The sequence below is a fragment of the Temnothorax americanus genome, unplaced genomic scaffold, assembly GCF_048541705.1.
Source record: "Temnothorax americanus isolate GAGA-0224 unplaced genomic scaffold, ASM4854170v1 Scaffold34, whole genome shotgun sequence".
Lineage (NCBI taxonomy): Eukaryota > Metazoa > Arthropoda > Insecta > Hymenoptera > Formicidae > Temnothorax > Temnothorax americanus.
In genome coordinates this window covers 1416453-1438485 of record NW_027509485.1, presented here as the reverse complement: position 1 = coordinate 1438485, position 22033 = coordinate 1416453, and the positions used below count along the sequence as shown (strand labels likewise).

Here is a 22033-nt window from a genome sequence, read left to right as displayed (position 1 = left end):
TCGTCTCGAATATAAATAAATTTAAATCTAAAAAAATCTCTGTCAATATTCAGAAGCAACTATATAAATATAATTACTTGTTTATTAAATTACTAATATTACTGTGTCAGAGTAGAACATTATCAATTAATTTGGTCTAATATTAAAACGTGAAGAACGCATCCTGGAAAAGACTAACAAAATTAAATGTTTGCGGAATAGATTTCTTTCCTAAAATCTATATAAAAATCTGTATAAAAATTAGTAACGGAAAGAATGACGACACATGTTTGCGATATAAAAATATAATTTTAATTGGATCTTACAAAATTTTATGTAATAAATATATTTTACAAACAAAAAATGAACAAATAAAGAGTATGAAAGACAGAAAATTTTCGTTTCTAGACTAAAAAAGACGTTATTCAAGATACACGTTTCATTCTTTAATGTTCCATTTCTCCAGTCGCTCTGTCGTTCATGTCATGTTCGTCACTCCCTTTTTCAGACTTTTTGTCATTGTCTTCATCATTGGAATTCCTACTTTCTATGCTGTCATCGTTGACATTTTTCTCGGTCTTTCGTTTCTCCATTCTATCTTCGTCCTCTTGGCTCGACGTCGACTTTTGTCTCTTAGCTCTATTATTTTCATTGCTTTTGTACTGATCGCGATCTTTTTCACTAACGTCCTTACAACTTTCTTCAACTGGCTCATGATCATTCTCCGCACGTTTCGCGGAGAAAGGCGTACGTCGTCTTTTGACTGACTTCTTAATATTTCCGCCGTCGTCTTTTTTCCGTTGTTGTTCTCGTTTATTGTTGATCGTATTGTTAATTTTACTAAAACAAACACGGTTTAAACAAATTAATTTTTTTAATTAAACAAATATGCACTGGCAAAATTTATTACGTAAAACAGTATCGCATACACTGTGCTTCACATAAATACAACGAGAAGCAGAGAATTTAATACCACTGTGACATCTTTTTATCTTCTCGCTTCCCACGTTTAAATCTCAGTCATTCATAATGAATTTAAGCTTATTAAAAAACGTCCGTACTATATTAAAGTTCATTAAATTCATTTTCGTAACACATTTAAGCTCGTTAAGCTGTTCAATATAAAGAGCATAAGAAAAAAGCGGTAAAAAAAGTATTTTTAGAAACGGATTTGTAAGAAATGGTTCTAATTTTGCGATACCGTAATTTTATGAGAAAATTTTAAAACCGTTTTCAAATTTTATATACATCAAATGGTTACGAGAAAACAGTGAAGGACTGCAGAAAAATTGCAACAAATGTTTCTTTTAAAATAAGATAATTAACTAACCTGTTTTTTCTCGTGACAGCTTTTAATTTGTTTTTCTCGCGTAACGATTTACTAGACGATTTTTTCGGGGTGCTCTCTCGCGTGCTCAAACTTCTGGCAGGACTTTTAGCGAGTTGCGCTCTGTATCTCCTTTTCGATGCCGTCTGCCTGTCGTCCGCATTGTGAATGAGGGGCTTATCTCGCGGCATCCCGCGACGCATTGCCTTTCGATCGGCGACAGTTGTCAAATGCGGCTTCCCTCGTCGAGCGTTGCGCCGACTTTGTCGAGACTCGGTGTCGGTCGATCTCCAGCTCCAAGATTGTGTGTCCAGAGTCGGGCACACACGAAGCACATTACCTTGCGGATCGGCCGGGATCAAGTAACCCGATCTCACGCCAAAAGATAGTGCTTTGCGGATATACTTCTTGGCGTGTCGCTTCCCTATAATGTGGATGTCATTCGTTGCGTCATCATCTCGTAAACTTTGACGTCGCCATTAAGAGCGCTCTTACGTATAACAAGATATAATTGACAATACGATACACGTAACACAGACGTACCAAACGGGTCCGTCTACTTAGAACGTGCTCGTCTGATGCGTCTGTTCTAGAATCGTTACATTTATTCGTACGCTATAAATTGTCAGAAAAAAAGAAGAAAAAGATCTTTAAAATTTCTTACATAAAATAATAGTTTTAAAAACTGTGTGCAAAAACTTTTTAAATTAAATGGAAAACAAGGTAGAAATGATTTTATATTTTATGTATCTTGGTAAATTCTCCAAAGAAGATTTATGCAAATTTTTAATGTGAAAAACGATTATGTTATAGCAGTTTCTTTATGTTTCTATGAGAGGAAGGATCCAAAGTTTTTCTGCTATTACTATTCAACATTTATTTTTACCACTATGTATATAGGCTGAAAAATTCCACTGAATAATGCACCTTCTTCGATGCCAGCTTTGATGTAACTGTTAATGAGCTGTACCAGGGATCTTTTTCTGAAAAGTGCTTTGGCGTTGTTGAGCGAGTTTGCCAGCTTGATTGGTTCCATTGAAACATTTGACACGCTGCTATTCGCGGAACTCGTCGGCGCCGAGCTATTTGCAGCATCCGTTGCTTCCGTGAGGCTATCGATGGATGTAGGTCTAGACACTGTTGTGTATTCGGGTATATGCACGGATTCTGAATCATCGCGATGATCGACCGCTTCGTACGAGAGCCTTTGCTGCTCGTGAGAATTCTGCATTCTCTGACGCTTCGAGCGTGTCTCGACGCGTTCCGGAGACGGAAAGCGTTTCTTTTCTGCGACAACAAACATATATGTAGCAACGATGTTATAGATTACAAATCGGTATCTTTAGGTTATTTTTAACTGACAATGACAATCCTTTATCGAGTATTGATTATAATTATATACAGAATATACAATTAAAATAAAGTTTAGTGTTAGACGTTGCATACCTAGGATATACTTGGTTTTAGATTTTAAGCTAAGAAGTTCAAGTTGTGCAACGCTTAAGAGTGTGTGAAAATAATTTAATTTTATGCTTGGATCTACTACAGCTCATTGATGTTAATCATGTAATTATGTCTCAATCGTATTATACCTTGATTATATTTATCAATGGTGAGGAGTTCATAGACCAATTGAGGTATACTGATGGTATTGGATGGCTGCCGTCGATATGGAGTACTCGCGCGTTTATTACGGCGTGCCGGTTTAACTCGGGAACGAGTGTCGGGATGTGATATTCGTCGTGTTACTCGCTTCTTCGCGGGTCTTCGGTCTCTCGCTTTTCCCTTTGACGACGCCATTATTTGATAATGATAGTTCTCTTCTGCTTTTGACGGCGAGTTTTGCGTCGCAAAAACAGTTATGGTCGCATAGTTGGCAGCGACTCGAGATAAAAATTGAATAATGCTCTTTCGTTGTTCTGTTTTCGCAGAAAGAATGAATTTTGTCGTGATATAGTAGTTTCAAAATAAATGCATACAAAACAGTGTGTGAATATAAAAAAGATCATGTATAACTAACTTTTGATATTGCAATAAATAATAAATTATTCACATAAAAATGTTTTTTATGTGTTTTATTTTTGGAGTTGAAATTTTTCGAACGATTTAAAATGTCCATGTTTTAACATTTTTGTGTCTTATTGCTAATACTTATTTAGTATAAGTCATTTAGCGTAAGTCATGCACCATTTATGGGAAATGTTCTTTGCTGGCAACATTTTTCCGCGAAGTAATCATATTATATAACAATCTATTGTTCAATTTTTGTTCAAAGCTCAACTTTTACACAGTTTAAAGATTGCTTGTACGCTTCTTCAGCGATCTCTCCGTAGGTATCTGTCTCGATGATTTATTGAATACTTGTGGCGCAAACATACCTATAGGGATTCAAAGACATGCAGTCAATATAAAGATACGTAATCAAGTCCAATTACTTGTCTTAACGTATTCCGTTCGGACCGTGATGCGACGCGATGAGATTCACTGGCATCATGGGGGTGGACGAGACAAATAGAATGCGCCGTGAAAAAAAATTGCGACGTAATTGCGTACCGTAGAAAGTATTTCTCTTGGTCGTTTGTCTTCTTTTTTTTCCTTCAATTACACACAACGGCAAGTTTCTGCAGATCTACATCAAGGACGCCGCGCGCCGTGTTCGAGAAACGTTTATAAAATTGTTTTATCGAGTGTGCCATGATTGAATTTTATTGATGGAGTTACAGGCGTTTTTGTATAATTATAAAAAATCACACACATCGAGATGGAAAACCCTGAACTTTCGAAACGTAAATGTAGGTTGTACTGCGCGCAGAGATGGCAATGTATAAAACGCATTGATGTACTTGGAAAAGATGTAATATAATTAATCCTTGTAATTAATGAATTACCTCCATTTGATGTTTCTCACATAGCAATCCGTTTAATGGTTTCATGAAATTTGATGGCTCGAGAAACGAAAGACCTTTGCGTATTTCGTCAGATTAAGATAATCTGAACAGAAGACAATTTCCTGCGACAATGCAAGCTAATTAATAGCTTCGAGTAACCTGAGACATTGAGCATTAGACGCAAAAGTTTCGTACCAATCTATAGTTAGATGACCAAGCAAAATAGACGTAATGTGATACTCCGGTGATGTTATCACAACACAAGTTAATTCGGTAAGTCGATAGCGGCAATTAAAACTCAACCGTTTAATTATCAGAATAAAATATAATCCATGGGTGCGTTTTATCTCATTACGCAAATTGGCTTTACGTACAATTACATGGAAAGTTTATAGTTACCATTTGTTATCTATGATAGAAGGTATTGAAGAGGTAGATAGACTGATCACGAAACGACTTATAACGGCAGACAGGCAGGTTACATTATTTGTGATTAATCGAGAACATGAAAACTCTCTGTTATTTAATACACATATGCATACACACACACTCGCACACACACACACACATACACACATACACGTAGCGTACGTATGTTTAATCTCAGAAATTACAGTGGTCTAGAGCACCATTTTCACGTTTCCATAAATTATTCTATGCATTACATATATATATACTTACGTAACGCCTAATATGAGAGACGTTGCGCGATAAAAATTTAACTTGAGAACACAGGAAATATTAAAAGCAAGTAAATTATAATTTACTTGTTTTAAATATATCCCGTGTTTTCTTGTTAAATTTTCATCATGCAACGTTTCTCATATTAGGTGTATAATGCAGGACAAAAGATGTTACGTGAGTATACATATATATGTGAGTTTAAATTGTAGATAAATTCACAAAATTCATGGAAGTGGTGCTATAGGTTACTGTATTTCTGATATTGAAATACTCGGATTGAGGAAATTCCTGCGTATAACGCGTGATGTAGCACAGCATTGCTGCAGATGACACTAAAATACTCGTAAAATAGAAAAAAAAAAAAATTGAAGAAAAATGTGAAATAAATGATTTAATCAACTTCACAATACCGTAGCTAGCTTTTTAAATAATTTATTTAATTTAGAAGAATATTGTTACGATATTTTGTACGTAATTTACATTTGTGTGCGTGCGTGTGTCACGTACAATATTAGAAAAATGTTGATTTTTTGTATTAGTACTATTGAGATTTTAGAAAAAAATAATAAACATATTTTATATTTTTACATATAAATATTTTACAACTTTCCCGAGACATCTACTTAATCATTCTCTTAGAATTATTTTAGAATTAATTTAAGGAGTTTTGACGTTTTCAATTTCAAAAATTCTAAATTTTAAAATATTCTATATTCTATTTTTAACAGAAAAAAATATTTACATATTTGGGATTTGCTCGCTGTCGGCTCAAGCTCGAGATATTTCTACTTATAGCTGTGTGATAATTCCAGCGTGCTTTTCCTTCATCAAACATTTGCACGGGTCATTGTTGATATATGATATCCCTCTTGTCATGAAGAATTCTGTTCTCATCACTAGCAGCTATTGGCTATTTTCGTCCGTCGCGGAAATAAGAGACGCAATCTTTTCTTCTCACTGCATTGATTTATCATTTATGTCGTTGGATTAAACGGTAATTAGCATTGATCTTTTCTGAAAAATCATAATCGAGGAATCAACAACATTATTTAAATAACTTATTATAACTTATATATATTTATAACAATGCTTTCTGTTCTTATATATCATCTCTGAGCGTCTTTTAATGTGTTATTGTCAATATCATGAGGGGACGTGGAAATCTTTCCCATGTCCGGCAGATTATGAGTTCCTGATAGTGACTATTTCTTATAAAGATCGATGTTTCAGCTTCCTGTTATCTTTTTTTTTTACAGAGTTTCTAAAGTGTTATATAACTAAAAATGTTATAAAACTCTTTCAAAAGTAAAATAACAAAAATATAAGTTACGTAATCTTTTATTCAAGTTTTCTCTCTCTCTCCCACTTTCTATACGCACACATATGTATATAAACTTAAACACATAAAATCTTTTCTTTCTAATAAATAAAATCTTATATCTGGATTATGTGAAATTATATCTTACATAGTATTCTTAACATTTCGAGTAAGTGATATATTGATATGTTATCTATAATTAAAGACAGAAAAAATATTTATTGTTTTTGTCAAAAAAATATTTGTCTATTTCAGAAAAAAATGCCATAATCACGAATCTAATAAATGCCTTTTGCTGAATATGGTGGACATACAAAGTCCCATTTCTGTTTATTAAGACGAGAAAGCGCGCAAAGTCTTAAGGATTCGGGCGCCAAGCAATTTTTTATCTTCAGTAAACGCTTATATCTCGGCAACCGCAAACGATAGAAAGACGATTCAACAAGCACTCGTTAGTTTGAAATCTGTCCTATTGGAATTAGTCATTGTTAATATTGGTAATTTTACAGTTTCGATTACTAATTGTAAGACGAGAAAGCGCGCAAGATCTTATAACGAAACGTGCGCCGAGCGACTTTTTATTTTTATTAAACACTTTATATTTCGGCAATCATAAATGATATATAGAAAAATGATAGAAAAACAGTACAAAATGGTTTTAGCCTTTTTTCTCGTTTATAATGTTTTTTTTTTCAAGCTGATTTCATGGATTTTTGTTAAGTATCTTTGTTTCGCGCCGACTTCGGAACTATATCAAAATCCGAGTCATTTTTGGTTAAAATTATTTGGAATAAATATGTTCTCATCAAGATGTAAGGTAAATTTATATGATTGGTTTACTGTCGTTAAAATATTGTTAATTTATGTAGTGTTGATCGTGAAATTATATGATTTTTATCATTACGGTTAATTTGACGACAGTCGTCAAAGTATACCATACGGTTGAACGGTATAACTTTCCGGGATACTGTCTCATTTCTAAGATTTCGGGATTTTGCCCTTTCGGTATATTATCACGTTTCTTAAATTTTGAGATTTTTACTTTTCGGGACAATATATATATACGAGTTTTCAAATTTTGGCACATTTTCTTTCGGGACTTTGCATATATTGATATATATATATATTGATATATATATATATATATATATATATATATGTCCACCCTAAATATTGAATAAATTATTTAAAAGATAAAAGACAAATTAATACGCTTATGCAAAATATTATCATATATATAATAAATTTGTAGATAAGTTGGTTATGCAAGTTGCCAAATTATCAGCAGTAGATTTGCCGTGCAAAGTTGGGCGAGGCTCGTTCACATCGATCGGTGGTCTGCGCATAACTGATATAACTACTGTCGCGATGAAAACGCGTTGTACTACTGGACCGCAACATCAATGCTATTATCATTCGGTTATCGCAGTTATCCCCTGGCTGCAACATCAATATATAGTTACCACCGGGGCTCGCGATCATCCCCCTACGTATACTTTCAAGTAAGTCAGCAGCGGCGTATCCCCACGAAACTCCCTTCGTCGGTTTGCGATCAATACTCCGGTGCTCGGGACGGAGCGTGCAGCGATTTTGTTGTACTCGCGAGTACCGTGCATACTTTCGTGGCCGTCTCGATTTCTCCGACGAATATTCCACCTGATATGCGATATAAACTTTCCGCGTGTACGCTCGTCTCTTCGGTGCGAAATAAATATTTATTTACATGCCGTGCGCAAAGTGTTATCCTGCATAAATGCCGCGTTTTGCGAGGAACGTTACTGTCTGGGGAAATCTCGGGAAACACGTTGAGAGTGTGATCGCTGAATTTTTCATTCTGCAGCGCGCCTAGGCGCGCGATACTCCCGCGAAGGACACAACGGCGAAAATGAAGAGACAAAATGTTAGAACTCTGTCGTTGGTAGTGTGCACTTTTACGTATCTTCTCGTTGGCGCCGCGGTGTTTGACGCCCTCGAATCGGACACTGAGAGGAAACGCTGGGAATTTCTCTCGGGTGAGTTTCCCCCTTTTCGCTGTTTCAGTCGAACGAATAATATTTTTTGAGCGGGTCGTTAATTGATAATTAATTATTTCCGCCGGTCGCGCGCGGCGGGAAATATGCCGCTGCAGAGATACGCCGTAATATGATGAAGAAGTACAATATCACGCCGGAGGACTACAAGATGGTCGAAATTGTAATAATAGAGAACAAGCCACATAAAGCGGGGCCGCAGTGGAAGTTCGCGGGTGCCTTCTATTTTGCCACTTTAGTATTAGCCATGATTGGTGAGTCGCGCTTGTGCTATCCTCGAAAGTTATTTAAATTTAATTATTTTTAATATATTAAAGACTATAGACCACATTAAATCTAAGTTTAATTATAAAAATTATGTTTTATACTAATACGAAAAGTACATTTATATAATTGATATTAAAATAAAATCATGAGAGAGAAAGAGAGAGAGAGAGAGAAAGAGAGAGTCGTATTTTAATCAAATGTTTTTCAAGGTTACGGGCATTCCACTCCTGTGACCAAAACCGGGAAGGCGTTTTGTATGGTGTACGCAATGGTGGGAATTCCTTTGGGACTGGTGATGTTCCAGAGCATTGGCGAGCGATTGAACAAGTTCGCATCGGTCGTGATCAGACGAGCAAAGACGTATCTCAGGTGTCAAAAAACCGAAGCTACAGAGATGAATCTTATGCTGGCGACCGGTCTGCTTTCGAGTATAATTATTACGACAGGTGCCGCAGTGTTTTCGAGATACGAGGGCTGGAGTTACTTCGATAGCTTTTATTACTGTTTTGTAACGCTCACGACTATAGGTTTCGGTGACTACGTCGCTCTCCAGGTAAATATTGCTCGGCTGATCACGAGAGAAGCAGCAAAGTAACTAAGATTTACAGATAAATTGTGTTGCAGAATGATCAAGCGCTCTCCAACAAACCTGGATACGTGATTTTGAGTTTGATCTTCATCCTATTTGGCTTGGCCGTAGTCGCCGCCAGTATTAATTTGCTCGTATTGCGGTTCATGACGACGTAAATATTTTTTTTTGCAACAGAACGAATTATCTTATATATGTCTGGAAAAAAAAATTATTATTAATATCCTAAAACACACACATCACTTTAGGGATTCGGGTGAGGCGCGCCGCGAAGACACCGAGATGCAATCCGCCTCGCATCACGTTTTAACGTTGGACGGCGAGGTTGTGGCGGTAAACGGAAAGCTCCTGGCCAGCCACCTGCCCATCATGCACGACACGGACGATTGCGTGAGCGTATGCTCCTGCACCTGTCTGGGCCCGACGAATTCCGAGCTGCTTGATCCCTCCGGTTATCAGGGTTACCGACCACCCCCGACTTCTGCCAGTCTGCGGATGAAACGCGCGTCCGTCTGATGGAGGGAGTTTCGTCGTCGCAGCTTACGTCGCCGATTCTCCAAGGCCGACAGCCGGGAGTTGCTCGGCATCGATGTTTAAGATTGCTGATATTCCTCGCACAAAACCTCCTCGTAAGAGAATACCGCGCACTGTGATACATCCACGAAGGACAATTTATAACGTTTGGCAAAGATTTTCACACTCCGTGTGGAAAGTAAAATTAGAAAAGACAAACTGCCGTTTAGAAAAATGTTTGATGTTTGATACGTGTGACCAGAAACTCTGATTGTTGACCGTTGTTCGAGTCCTGATGGCTAAAGCTTGAAGAGGGACGCTTGAATAACGTGTTTCTCTCTGCCGCGCATTTCCTGACATTATATCGTCACGTATCCCTGAAAAAGTTGATTCATTTTGATAATTAATGTTGCTCAACTATATCGACTCCTGATGCATGTTGTATATGCGTAATTCGCGTGTTACGTGTATACGCTCGATTTGTCAAGTGAACGTGACAAATCGTAATAATCGTTTCAATCGGTAAACATGAATACGAAACATCAATTATTCGAATATCTAGGGTGGTGATCTTTGTAATATTGTAATATTGTATCTTAAAAAAAAGTGAAACATCTATAACAAACCTCAAAAGGAACGTACGCGAGTTATCGGATCGCAGATTATCTAAAAACATGATGGCGCATTTATATAATATCGTAGTATTGTCAATGTTGCATTAATATAAAATATGTGCAAAGTGAATAAGAAGCATAAATTGCTTGAATATAATCTAGAGGTTTTTACATTTAATTTTACGTTACTCGCGTGTAAGATACACCCCAGCCTTAGAAATTTACTAAATTCGCAGAGTAAAAACTTTTTATCGATCGAATGCTGCATAAATTGTTTCACAATTAGAGAAAGCTTTGCACTTTATCTAAAAGATATATAGAATATTATCAACCTTCATTTAACTGTAAATTATAAAAAAGAGCAATAAAAATTGAAGCGTAATGTTGGGGTGTAACATATACCTTACGCAAGTAATTACGTTAAAAAAAAACTACGCGAATAATGTAGGATTAATAAGATTAATATAACATGCAATTGAATGCTATTGTAAATCTCATTATAAGCAGATTTTGTTGCAATCGCTATACATTTATTATTTTTCTAACAAAATTGTATTTTGTTTTATATAGATTTGTGATGTTTGCAATTACAAAACACTTTAATACATTTAAATTTAATATACAAGATGTAAATTTGAACTTTTGAGTAAAATGTATACGTTGCTTTGACTGTTAAAAATATTTGAGAACCTTTAGTCTAACAGGATCGTATTACGTCGCAAAAATTCTACATACATATGAATATAAACATGATAGAACAATATTCTAGATATTATAAACTTCAACAGCGTAATATTATATACATATTTTCATATTTATATCCATGAAAAAATCTTGCCTCAAGATATTTGACGCGATCACTTATGTAATCAGATCAGAAATATGTACACATAGATGTATCACGACTCATATTTTTTTAAAGCGTTTACAAAATAAAATAAAAGATGCAAGAAAATGACCCGGGAAGACTGATAGCTTAAATTAAATCCAGCGTAATTATTATTTGTTTCAATAAAAATCTTTGGATCTTTACTGTTTAGTTGCGTCACAATATTTTTTAAGATAGTTTACCAGATATTTTTTACATAATATCATGTTGTTAATTGAAATAAAATGATAAAATAAATACACTAAATAGCAATGAAGAGTAATTTAATTTTTTAAACATTTATTATTTGTTTACAGTGTATTAATTATCAAAAGTAGAAGTTGCATTTCAACATCGTTTGTACTTATATTTTATTTTTAATTTGTACTAAAGTTGAGAGATAAAACTGTTTAATTGCATAGAATATTTGATTGATGCTTGCTTTGGATGTATGCCTCATTTTATTAATTATCAAAATCTTTGTCACGAGTGTTATGATCAGTACACGCACAAGTGAAGTAATGAAGAATGTTTGTGAATTTATTTCTCGAAAAAAAAAGTTTAAGCTAAATATATCGGTAATATCGATGAAATCCAATTCTTTTCGGAATTGCAATGTATGCAACAGTTAAAAGTGCGCAATTTTTACTTACTTAAAATAGACAAATTATACACTAGATGATATATAAGATAGACACATGTATCTATTGTAACGTTATTACAAGGTATAGCTTACATGTATATAGTTATATTTTTTAACATAAATACATTTTTAATAATCATAGATGCAACATATACATCACATTGCAGTAATTATTTCTTTAGAACTTTATGTAATTCTATTATTTGTAGCATGTGTAAATAAACTTTTTAGAAAATGAGAAAAAGAAAATGTGAAAATACTATAGCAAACAATAACCGATTCGTCAAATTGTAATGTTTTAATTTTTGATACATTATAAAGTATATTTTAAATAGTCCATTTAAATTTTGTCGAGAATTTCCGAAAAACAATAGAAGTTTTCTTTAGACATAAACAAGTTACTCGTTTAACCTTACGTGCCATTTGGATATCTCATCAATGAGATAAAAAGCTTTTTCATTCTTGCTATTAACTATGATCGAGCATATATGTGAACTGTCTTTGAAAAGAGAAAGTAAGTTTCCTTTTATGGATGTAAAACCCTTGACTTTCAGAAACGTGTGGATAACCTGGTGCGGTATCAGCAAATACACTCCAAAATGTGGTTTTCACGTGGACAGCAATGCCACAATCGCCGCCGAAAAAACAAGACATGCTGAATCTAAATATTGGTGGATAATACATCCATTCAGTTATGCCAGGCAATACCTTTATCTTTCTGATGTACAACAAAAACGCATTGTTTTCTCTTTCTGAGTAAAAGAATTCACAGATTTATGTGGGATACTTTGATGACGGCAATATACATGATCGCTTTCTTTACAATCCCTTTTATGGTTTGCTTCGTTATAATGGACTACGAAACAATTCGACTGGATACAGTGAATCTACCAATTTACGCGATCTGTTGGTTAGATATAATACTTAATTGCATTACGGGATATTACGACGAGAAAACTATGTCTGTCGAGTTGAAACCTGTTAAAATATTTACGTGAGATATCATATCTAATATTTCGTTTAATTCAATTATATTTATTAATTTCCGCTTAATGTTAAATACATATTCTTTTAGGTTTTATCTCAAAAGATTTCTTCTGCCGGATGTTTTATCGTCTTTCCCGTATAGTTATGTAACACTACAGTGGCGAAGATTACCGGGAAATAACCCTCATTATATCGTTACTTTAATTAATTTCATGCCTCTCCTGAAATTAACACGCTATTGCACTTTTAACTCAAACATTTATTATCTATTTATGGTAATTTTTTCTCATATTTTCTACGAAGATATCATACAATATGCATCATATCGACCAATTTTTTAGCATTTCGGAATAAAAAATTTTTATTTGGAATTATGCACCACCCTATTGCTAGGATTATACTTAATCTTTTGGTTTTCCTGTTTGTGTTACTTGATACCGATTTTGCTGATGTACTTTATGAACATTCCGCCGAAGGTAAGCATATCTACAATATTGATCTCTACGCGAACGTTTCTATAATTTTATATTTTTTAAGCGGCAATTATTAAAATGTATTTTGTAATGTGTGTTAAAAGGAATGCGAAGATTGTTGGATGATGAAATTGGAAGACAGCAGTCTCCAATTCAGATTAAAAAACGCTGCATATATCGTGCTGGAAAATATATTAGCAAGTGGCTACGGCCCGTTTGTACCAGAGACAGATGGTTCCATCATTTTCAATAGTATCCTCATGATTATCGGCAGATTCATTGTGTGCTATATATTGAGTAAGATCTACACTTCATTATTATAAAATCGTGCATTATTAGACATTTTCTTCAAATGTCGGACATGTCGTGTCTTTTAGTTATGTTCCTTCATATCAAAGCTGAAAGAAAGTCATCCGAATCAAAATTTCAAGAATTAATAGACCAAGTGAAAGCATACACGAGACAAAAACAATTATTGCCACACATGAAGAAACGTCTCTTAGCTTATTATCATTATCGCTTCAAGAACACTTACTTTCGCAGTAAACGGATTTTATCAGATTTGACAGGTTAATAAATAATGGGAAAAAGAGGAGCACATAAAATTTTTACAAATTATAACTGTTGATATAAAATCTGGATTTTCTACAGAACCGCTACGCGAAGAGATCGCGTTTCAATCTTGTCGACGATTGATCGAGAACGTGGAAATCTTTAAGAATTTGCCAAGAAACGTTCTGCAGTCAATAGTGAAAAACTTAAAATTCGAGTTATATTTGCCAAACGACGTAATCATTAAAGCTGGTAGTCAGGGTGACTGTATGTTCTTCTTGTCCTCCGGGACCGTCGCGGTTTTGACGCCAACTGGAAAGGAAGTTAGTTCTTTGAATATCCAATATTAAAAGTTCGTTTGGACTGCGAAAAAGAAATTTACTTTCTGTGTGTTATTTCGAGATGTGCCATTTGAATGACGGTGCCCATTTCGGCGAGATCGCGCTCTTGGTGGCGGATCAGCGAAGAGTAGCCAGTGTCGTCGCGATCGAAGTCTGCGAGGTGTATCGGCTAGATCGTAAAGACTTCCGTCAATGCATAGACATACACAGCGAGCTATTCGCGGAGATCGAACGCATCGCCACGGAACGCATAGAGAGAACCATCAGAGCAGAGGAACAACACAAGCGTTTTTTGATGCGTCCTAGTCGCGTGCCGAATTTACGCAACGGACCGACGAGAACTTGACTTTATACATATATGTTGATTACTTACTATTTGAATTTATGTGTCGATTTTCTAATCTCCGAAGGCTTAATAAGTATTTTAGATCCTTAATCAATAATCCTCTGTGTTACTATAGAATTAACATTTTACTAAAAGACCGTTTTATTATACCGCTATCAGCTATAGCAATTAGAAAAAAAAAGATTCTTATAAACGATCTCGTCGATTGGTTTCTCGTTATCGCAAAATAATAATCGTTTTGACAGTGTAATCGTATATATTTAAGGACCTTATGTATTATTATTGTCCATACAATAATCGTAGATAATGGCATTCTCTCATATATTTATATCTACTTTTATTTTAAAATTATATATATGGTTAATCATTACCTACGAGTACTTACAATTACAATTACATCCGCTATAAGACTTTTACGGTAGCACTCTGTTGTGATGAGCTCTATACCTCTATCGATATAACGCATGAGGGATATATGAATCGTGGTTCCTTTCTTTTTTGGCAAATTTCTTCTACAAGGAGGTCAAGTTTGGGTCGAAATTTGTAGCACTTGATCGTGATGAAATATCGCAACGTCAAAATAGGAAAAAAAGTGCGACACAGTTTGCCGATGTGTCGAGGAAGACAGCGGATCATTATCGATAACCGACGTCGTTATGCGCGAGGTAAGTTCCAACGATTCCGTGAGAATCGCGGTCCCAATTTAATCAGGTCCATTGATGTAATCGTAACACGTTGCTATAGACGCACCTATGGACATCGCTATTTACTGTACAAGATATGTCACCCTTTCGTGATACGTAATGTTAACGTGAAGTTAAATCAATGCTGTGTGAAAATTATATCTATATACGTAAAGTGACGGGGCATGTTCGCAGGCGACAATGCCTCGAATCATACGATGTAAATAGTTATTTACAATAGATTTTAACACGGGCGATGATACACCTATAGGATTTGCTTTACGATTTTTAACGCAATTACCTTTTCGCACTCCTCCGTTTTCCATCCGTTTCCGTTTCCTGTAATCAATTCCGAATCTATAATACGGGGGACAACTGATTAACGTCGACTGTATATAATATATCATTACTAGATCGCTTTATCGAATTAAATGGGTCACTATGCTACGTAGTACTATTCGCTATAACGGTGGTTTTACATGTTCTCTTGGTCATACCTAAAGGAGAGCACAGAGGAGAAGAGTACTTAATATCTTTGTCGATACTATTCTTGTTTGCGTTTTTGAATGAATATGTCTTTTCCGGATGAATCTAATCTACTATCCTATTATGTTTTATATACGACAACAATACTGACGTCATATGGGAAAGAAATAGATACGTGAACAGCTATTTACACTAACGACTAACGAGACGTCGTGTATAATATTCAGCACTCTTTTCCCAATCCTTTCAAAGGTCATCTAATAAGGCACTGCGTTTTACTGCGACTGAATCGGTGCAAGTACGGAACAATCAGGAGTTGTCCTAGAGGTTTTGCGATACGTCGACTCTGATCGGTAACGATCTCGACTTACGACTTTACACTTATACGGTGTGTATATAAATGCGTTTTGGTACCTTTCCTCTTCCCGTTTTATCTTTATGATCGTCAACTTTTTATAATCGGTATTTCTACGATCTATATTTGACACATCACGAATGACGATGCGTCTAACGATAGCAAACAGTGCGTAATTAATAGTTACGATTAAAACGTTTCAGGAACAAACGTTAAATGCAGAAAATTTGCACACGGAATGCAATGGCTGATTGGATAAAGTAGAAGATTGGCTGTACATGCGTGTCACGACAGGTGAAATATGCGATGCGACGCGATAATTTAAGAATATTAAGCGAGTCGAGCGCAAAATTATATTTACGCGTTGTTTGCATAAATAGAATTACATGTTTTTTGTTTGCGCATATCTAAGATTCATGTAGAAATTATCTAGTTTTACTTTCAGAATTGTTATCGAATAATGAAGTCTCAAATGGGCATTTACAGTCGATCTCAATTTCATGGATAAACATTTCAGTACATACAATTCAAATTGTTCTCAAAGAAAGTGAAACTCTGTTAAATATACATCAAGTCAAAGCTACACGTCTGATTAAAAGCCTTTTTATCTTTGAAGAAGATAAAAAACTAAATTAAAAAAAATTTAAATATCATCAAAATTCTCAACTGAATATAAATGTTAAGGTTCTGCTTCTTTATTATTTTTGTTTCATTAGATAGATGTCTAATACCGACATTTGCTCTTAAAATGTTAAGCGTTCTTTGTCTAAAAAAGAAGAATGATATATATATTATAACGAAAAAGATAACGAGTTTATCTTGGAGTCGGCAGGCGTTATGCTAACACATGTACGAGTGTAAGAAATAAGTAATAACAATATTTTCGAGTATAAATGGCATATTGCATAATAAACTATTTATATTATACAACGTAACGTGTGCACACATACGCTTAATAGGAATAGGTACAAGTTCCTTTTTTAATTACGCATTACAGTGTGTCCAATGAAGAAGAACATCACTCTCGACTTATTGTTAGATAACTGTTCTATGAGAGAAAACTTTACTTTGTATATCATTCCATTCTCATATCGTCGTATCGTGCTCATTAACCCTATGCTGCGTGAGAAAGGAATGGCTACGCTATATCGTCCCACATCGATGAAGACTCTTCAGATCGTATTCTCGCAAGATTGTGCAGGAATTGCCGAAAAGCTTCGCTGTTGACTTCACAAAAAGAAATTTACAAGAATCGCACATTATTGCGGGTACGCTGCTGTGAGTTTATCGCAATTATTCTACGATTAACCTGAAGTACAGTTATTATGGCGACACATAAAATATATACTTAAAAGAACACCAGTTCGGAAACAATATTTCCCACGTATTCGATAATATGATCCGCAAAATTACGCGCTTAATCAGTCGACATTGGTTACTTCGGTAACGCGGGATGTCATCTGGAAGGTACGCACAGTCGCGACATTTCCACTGGTCTCTTAAGAACGAGTTAATTACCCCGCCTAATATGGCTCCGTCGGACTAGGATTCAGCGTCAGATCGTATATACATAGATAAAAACGTCAAAGAACGAGATCGCGCAGGTCAAGATGCGCGATATCGCGTTTCGCACGCTCTTTTTTTTCTGATGGGAATATACCGTATACATATATTATACCTATGTATAAACGCTCTAAGGCTTTGGCAGTGATTTAACAAGTCGATTATCCGGCACGTCCGATAGGGGCAGGTACGCGCAATAACTTCCTCTCCTCATTTATTTTCTATTGCGAATCCCGCCGGCCACGATCCAGAATCGATATGTGCTATCACGTGTGTCGGAAATACCGAAAAGTCGATTACGTCGTATCTTATACGAGCATTCGCAGAACCGATCTCCTTCTTCTTCTCGAATTGTCGATATGCGGTCCTCTCGCCGGCAGCTGGCCGGCCTCCGTGCACGATCGGCAGCAGAACTTTGCGTAGTATTTGTGCGTGCAATACTTGGCCGCCACGATGAGCTCGCAATTGGCGAAGAACGTGTTATCCTGACAATGAGGATGAATAAAGATACCTGAAAGAATTATTCACATTAATTAAACGCACGTTAAATTGTTTGTGTTAAGGAATATTAGCGTATATATATATTGATATCAATCAGTATCACTCACCAGCTACGCGTATATCAACGCTATCGGAATTCGAGGAGAAGTCATTGGCCGCTTCGCAACGATACCGGCCAGAATCCTCTCGATTTGCATCGCTAATAATAAGTCGATTGAGTTCTGAAAGTAGAAATGTATGATTCATATTATTATTTATTTTATTGCCATTATAGAAAATTTAATTTGTAATAATTGTATAAAGAGATATTTTTTATAAACTACATTATTACTTATAGCTTTACCAGAAATCTTTATTCGATTGTTCGTTTGAATAAGTTCGTCGTCCTTATACCAGAGTACACGTGGAATCGGATAACCGTCGACGGTGCAAGCGATGCTTATGTCACTGCCTTCAGGGAATTGCGACTGTCCTGCCGATACGTTGACTTTGACCGGCACTATGTGATAAAGAAATAAGATTAATATTCTCAAAGTGTAAAAATTTCGTTCGGTGAATATTGAATAAGAAATCTTTTTCTCTCAGCAAGAGAATGTATATAAAAAGTCCATTTGAAGTATACTTACATCAGTTTCGTTTTTTTCTAACGATACGGATACATTGTTAATCGTATTAAATTCTTAGAATATATTTCAAGTAGCCAATAAGCAAGTTACCTTAACGCATTTTCAGCCTGACAGTACAATGCAATGTAAACAAATTCCATACTAAGCGCGCATGCAGGAAAAAGAAATAACACCATCATTGTGACCAGTTCGCGGAAAAAAAACATTCTTAAAAAACTTTACTTAAAAGCTGTAGTGAAAGATAAGTTTTTCACCGGCATGAAAACTTTACGGGAAAATCTAAAGCGATAAATTTGAAGCTACGAATTAATTGTCACAATGATCGGCGCAATCTAGTTAGAAACATAAGTATCAACCATAACAGCTCACCTTTATACCTACCGCTACCAGGCTCGACGGTAGTGGTTTCGAGAGGAATAACACGAGGAATGTAAGGCGGTTTCGAGGAATAAACGGGAGCGTAGGTCTGATGCTCGGGAGATTGCGTTCTGGTAGGCCTGTAAGGATACTGCGGTTTCTCAGTAGTAGGTCTCTTCGGTGGTTGGACGAGATACTTGGTGTACTCTTCGTGTTCGGGCTTAACATTGTAGACGGGCCCGATCGCTTGCAAGGTCGCCGACCAAGAGGCCGGTGTACCGATGCCGTTAAACGCCTGACAAGTGTAAATGCCGAGGCTGGTTAGTGTTACCGAGCGTATCAGAAGAGTATAATCGGTGTCTTGCTCGTAATTGTCCGAAAACAGAGGTAACATTTGGTCGCCACGCCACCAAGTGACTAATGGCCTCGGCCATCCCATGGCATAACAATGCAGAGCTATCGGCGAGTTCATCGTCACTGTTATGCGAGTATCGGGCTCTCCGATGATGGCAACGGGAAGCTCGCTCGGTTCTAAAGAGTGCGAGAAAAGGGGCATGCGCGATGCTTAGAAAGAGAAATGTTAATCGCACCATCACCACGAAAATCGCAAACATTGACATTCAATTTATAACTAGTGCTACAGGACATGATTAATTCTACTTCATGCTAATCAAAATGCATTTGACTAAAATTTAAACGCACAATCGATATCTCAATCAACATATTGGCATTAAATAAAAATAGAAATCTATGTTATTCCAATAATCTCGACCGCATTTCACAAGACATTCATTAACAAGACATTTACAATCAAATTAGTATCAGTCCCATAACCAATCAATGCTATTCTACCTAGCCATATTGAGCAGAGATCATTCTTTGTAAGATAAATGGATTCTCTCTACGTACCTGTGATGTCCAATTGATACTCCGCCCTTACCGGTGGTCCTAAACCGTTATCAGCAGTACACACATAAGTTCCTCTATCGTAAGTATATAAATTAATGATTTGAAGAGATCCATCGAGTAGTATACGTCGTCTTTTTTCCGAAGGTCCAATCTAAAATGGACAATAGTTATAAAATATTGTCAATAAGTCAGACAATAGAAAAATAATTGCTCAATTATAGTTATATATTAATTGTTATATTTTTTTACGAATATAAAGTATTTGTTTAGCGCACTCGAAATATACAGTAATATGAGTTACCAATGTAGTATCCTTTCTCCATGTGATGATCGGTCTGGGATTTCCTAGTGCGACACATTTCAACGTGACATAGCCACCCTCTTGCGCGCTGACACGAGGTTCTTCGGGTTCTTTAATCTTCGCAGGTTCACCACCGTATTGCGGCAAGGTAACGGAAGGTTGTGGTGTCGTTGTCAAAGATTCTTCCGGTGCAGGTTCCAGGCAGGATGTACCGCAACCACTGTTACAACATTTCGATTCTCCGGGGCAGTCCGCATCCGTGACACATTCTTGCTCACATCTCGTGCTGTTGGATACTCTTGGACAACGACCGGGTTTAACGACTGCAATTTTATATACATACATATTAAATGCAGATATTTATATAAACAAATTTATAAGGAGATGACTAATAATTTAATACAAAACTATCTTCAAAAGAATATATTTTTCCATAAAAGTAGGGACGACAATTTAACTTTTATTCTCTCTCATTTCACACCCCGCTTACTGCGCAAATAAAGTTTTTTCTCAGATGTATGTAAATATTACAAATGCCGCTAATTATAATAGCGTAAACAATTATTTAAAATCCAAATTGACAAAAAAAATTAAAAAAAAAAAATTACAAGACAATACTTACTTGACTGACAAACGCCCTTGTATTCCGTGCCGTCTTGCGTAGCGACTAGCGTAATGGCGCATCGAGTACCCTCAGGACAGATTTGCGTTCTACAAGGATCGACGCAACGGCAACGTTCGCAATCCTGTGAATCCACGTATTGCTCTTTACCATACGGACAACGGATGATATTACACTCTTCTCTGGCTTCCGCGCACCGATCTTTCGTATCGTTCGAATCCACATCTATTTCGTTACTCGCTGTAATCAAGGATTACGAAATATTGAAAATTTTTATTTTCTCAAGCGGCAAGAGTAATTTCAATATAAAAGAAAAAAAGCTATTGACACATTTATATTGCTAAAAAATATTATAGCGCGTTAGCATTCAGTGGAGGAGAAATATAAGCAATGCAATATTAAAAATTTTCATAATACATATATAAAAAACTTTCTATATTTACAATTTTATGATTTGCGTTAAATATCAGATGCATAAAAATTGTTAAAAGTTATTAGTTATTATGCGTTATTTGCTGTTGCATCTTGTAGAAAACAAGTTTATATGTGCAACAATTTTTATCTTCACATTTACGTTCAGGTGAAAATTTAACTTTAATCACAATAAGAGAATGTACATTTTTAAATGTATCATTATTTTTAAAATATATATTTAAATTTAATTACGATTACGGTAATATACGAATACATTTTAATCGCATGTATAAAGAATTGAGAGATAAAGACGCGAGCTTTAATAAAAATTGCCCAAAAAAGCAAGAAAAGCCTTTAAATATAAAAATACATGAGTATTATATATGCATAAAAATGACGATTGCTGATGACACTGCATCAAAGCTATATATATCTGCAATAATAAAAAGAGAATAAAAAATTCATTGGCGACCTCGCTCTCCTAAACTTACTCCTAAGACAAGTGTTAATGCAAGATTCGAAAGTCTTGAATCTGTTGCGATTGCCACCACATCCGGTATAAATAAACGCCCGGCACGTTTGACGTTCCTCGTCGAAGTAAAATCGTTTCGTAGCACCGGTCGTGCAAGATCCACTATCAACTGGTTCTTTACAGATCGCTGTATCATCATTATGAAGACTATTATACGATCCATATATTTTATAGTAATAAGTTTAATGAAAATATAACAACGACATGAAAATTAAGTGCTTGAAGGAATCATATTGTTCAACAGGAAACGTTAAAGAGACAATGA

General features: G+C 35.6%; 4 protein-coding genes across 9 annotated transcripts in view; 2 read left to right on the top strand and 2 right to left on the bottom strand.

Annotated features, from left to right (window-relative positions):
• Positions 1 to 262: 262 nt before the first annotated feature.
• LOC143901553 (uncharacterized) lies at positions 263 to 4204 on the bottom strand. Its single transcript, XM_077413986.1, has 4 exons — positions 2899 to 4204; positions 2234 to 2593; positions 1310 to 1730; positions 263 to 819 (listed from the first exon to the last, which is right to left on the bottom strand). The coding sequence occupies exons 1-4, from the start codon at positions 3104 to 3106 to the stop codon at positions 426 to 428; spliced, it is 1383 nt and encodes a 460-aa protein (XP_077270112.1). The 5' UTR covers positions 3107 to 4204; the 3' UTR covers positions 263 to 425.
• A 3245-nt stretch (positions 4205 to 7449) lies between these two features.
• Positions 7450 to 11167, top strand: Task7 (TWIK-related acid-sensitive K[+] channel 7). The gene is made up of 5 exons (XM_077413987.1): positions 7450 to 8208; positions 8325 to 8480; positions 8703 to 9046; positions 9118 to 9236; positions 9331 to 11167. The coding sequence occupies exons 1-5, from the start codon at positions 8082 to 8084 to the stop codon at positions 9596 to 9598; spliced, it is 1014 nt and encodes a 337-aa protein (XP_077270113.1). The 5' UTR covers positions 7450 to 8081; the 3' UTR covers positions 9599 to 11167.
• Positions 11168 to 12001: 834 nt separating this feature from the next.
• On the top strand, positions 12002 to 14554 carry LOC143901556 (potassium/sodium hyperpolarization-activated cyclic nucleotide-gated channel 4). Its single transcript, XM_077413989.1, has 8 exons — positions 12002 to 12421; positions 12493 to 12714; positions 12796 to 12982; positions 13049 to 13183; positions 13285 to 13477; positions 13558 to 13749; positions 13832 to 14055; positions 14135 to 14554. The coding sequence occupies exons 1-8, from the start codon at positions 12195 to 12197 to the stop codon at positions 14417 to 14419; spliced, it is 1665 nt and encodes a 554-aa protein (XP_077270115.1). The 5' UTR covers positions 12002 to 12194; the 3' UTR covers positions 14420 to 14554.
• A 101-nt stretch (positions 14555 to 14655) lies between these two features.
• Positions 14656 to 22033, bottom strand: part of Ppn (proteoglycan-like sulfated glycoprotein papilin) — a 92130-nt gene continuing 84752 nt past the window's right edge. For 4 of the 6 annotated variants that reach the window (XM_077413981.1, XM_077413977.1, XM_077413980.1 and 1 more), the window contains 8 exons: positions 21728 to 21895; positions 20823 to 21062; positions 20201 to 20523; positions 19900 to 20050; positions 19003 to 19521; positions 18351 to 18506; positions 18115 to 18228; positions 14656 to 18017 (listed from right to left, as the gene is read on the bottom strand). In XM_077413981.1, the coding sequence (XP_077270107.1) occupies positions 17815 to 18017; positions 18115 to 18228; positions 18351 to 18506; positions 19003 to 19521; positions 19900 to 20050; positions 20201 to 20523; positions 20823 to 21062; positions 21728 to 21895 (1874 nt within the window). In that variant the 3' untranslated portion in view covers positions 14656 to 17814. The remainder of the gene's footprint in view (positions 18018 to 18114; positions 18229 to 18350; positions 18507 to 19002; positions 19522 to 19899; positions 20051 to 20200; positions 20524 to 20822; positions 21063 to 21727; positions 21896 to 22033) is intronic. The other 2 variants (XM_077413982.1, XM_077413979.1) reach the window with 2 other exon arrangements.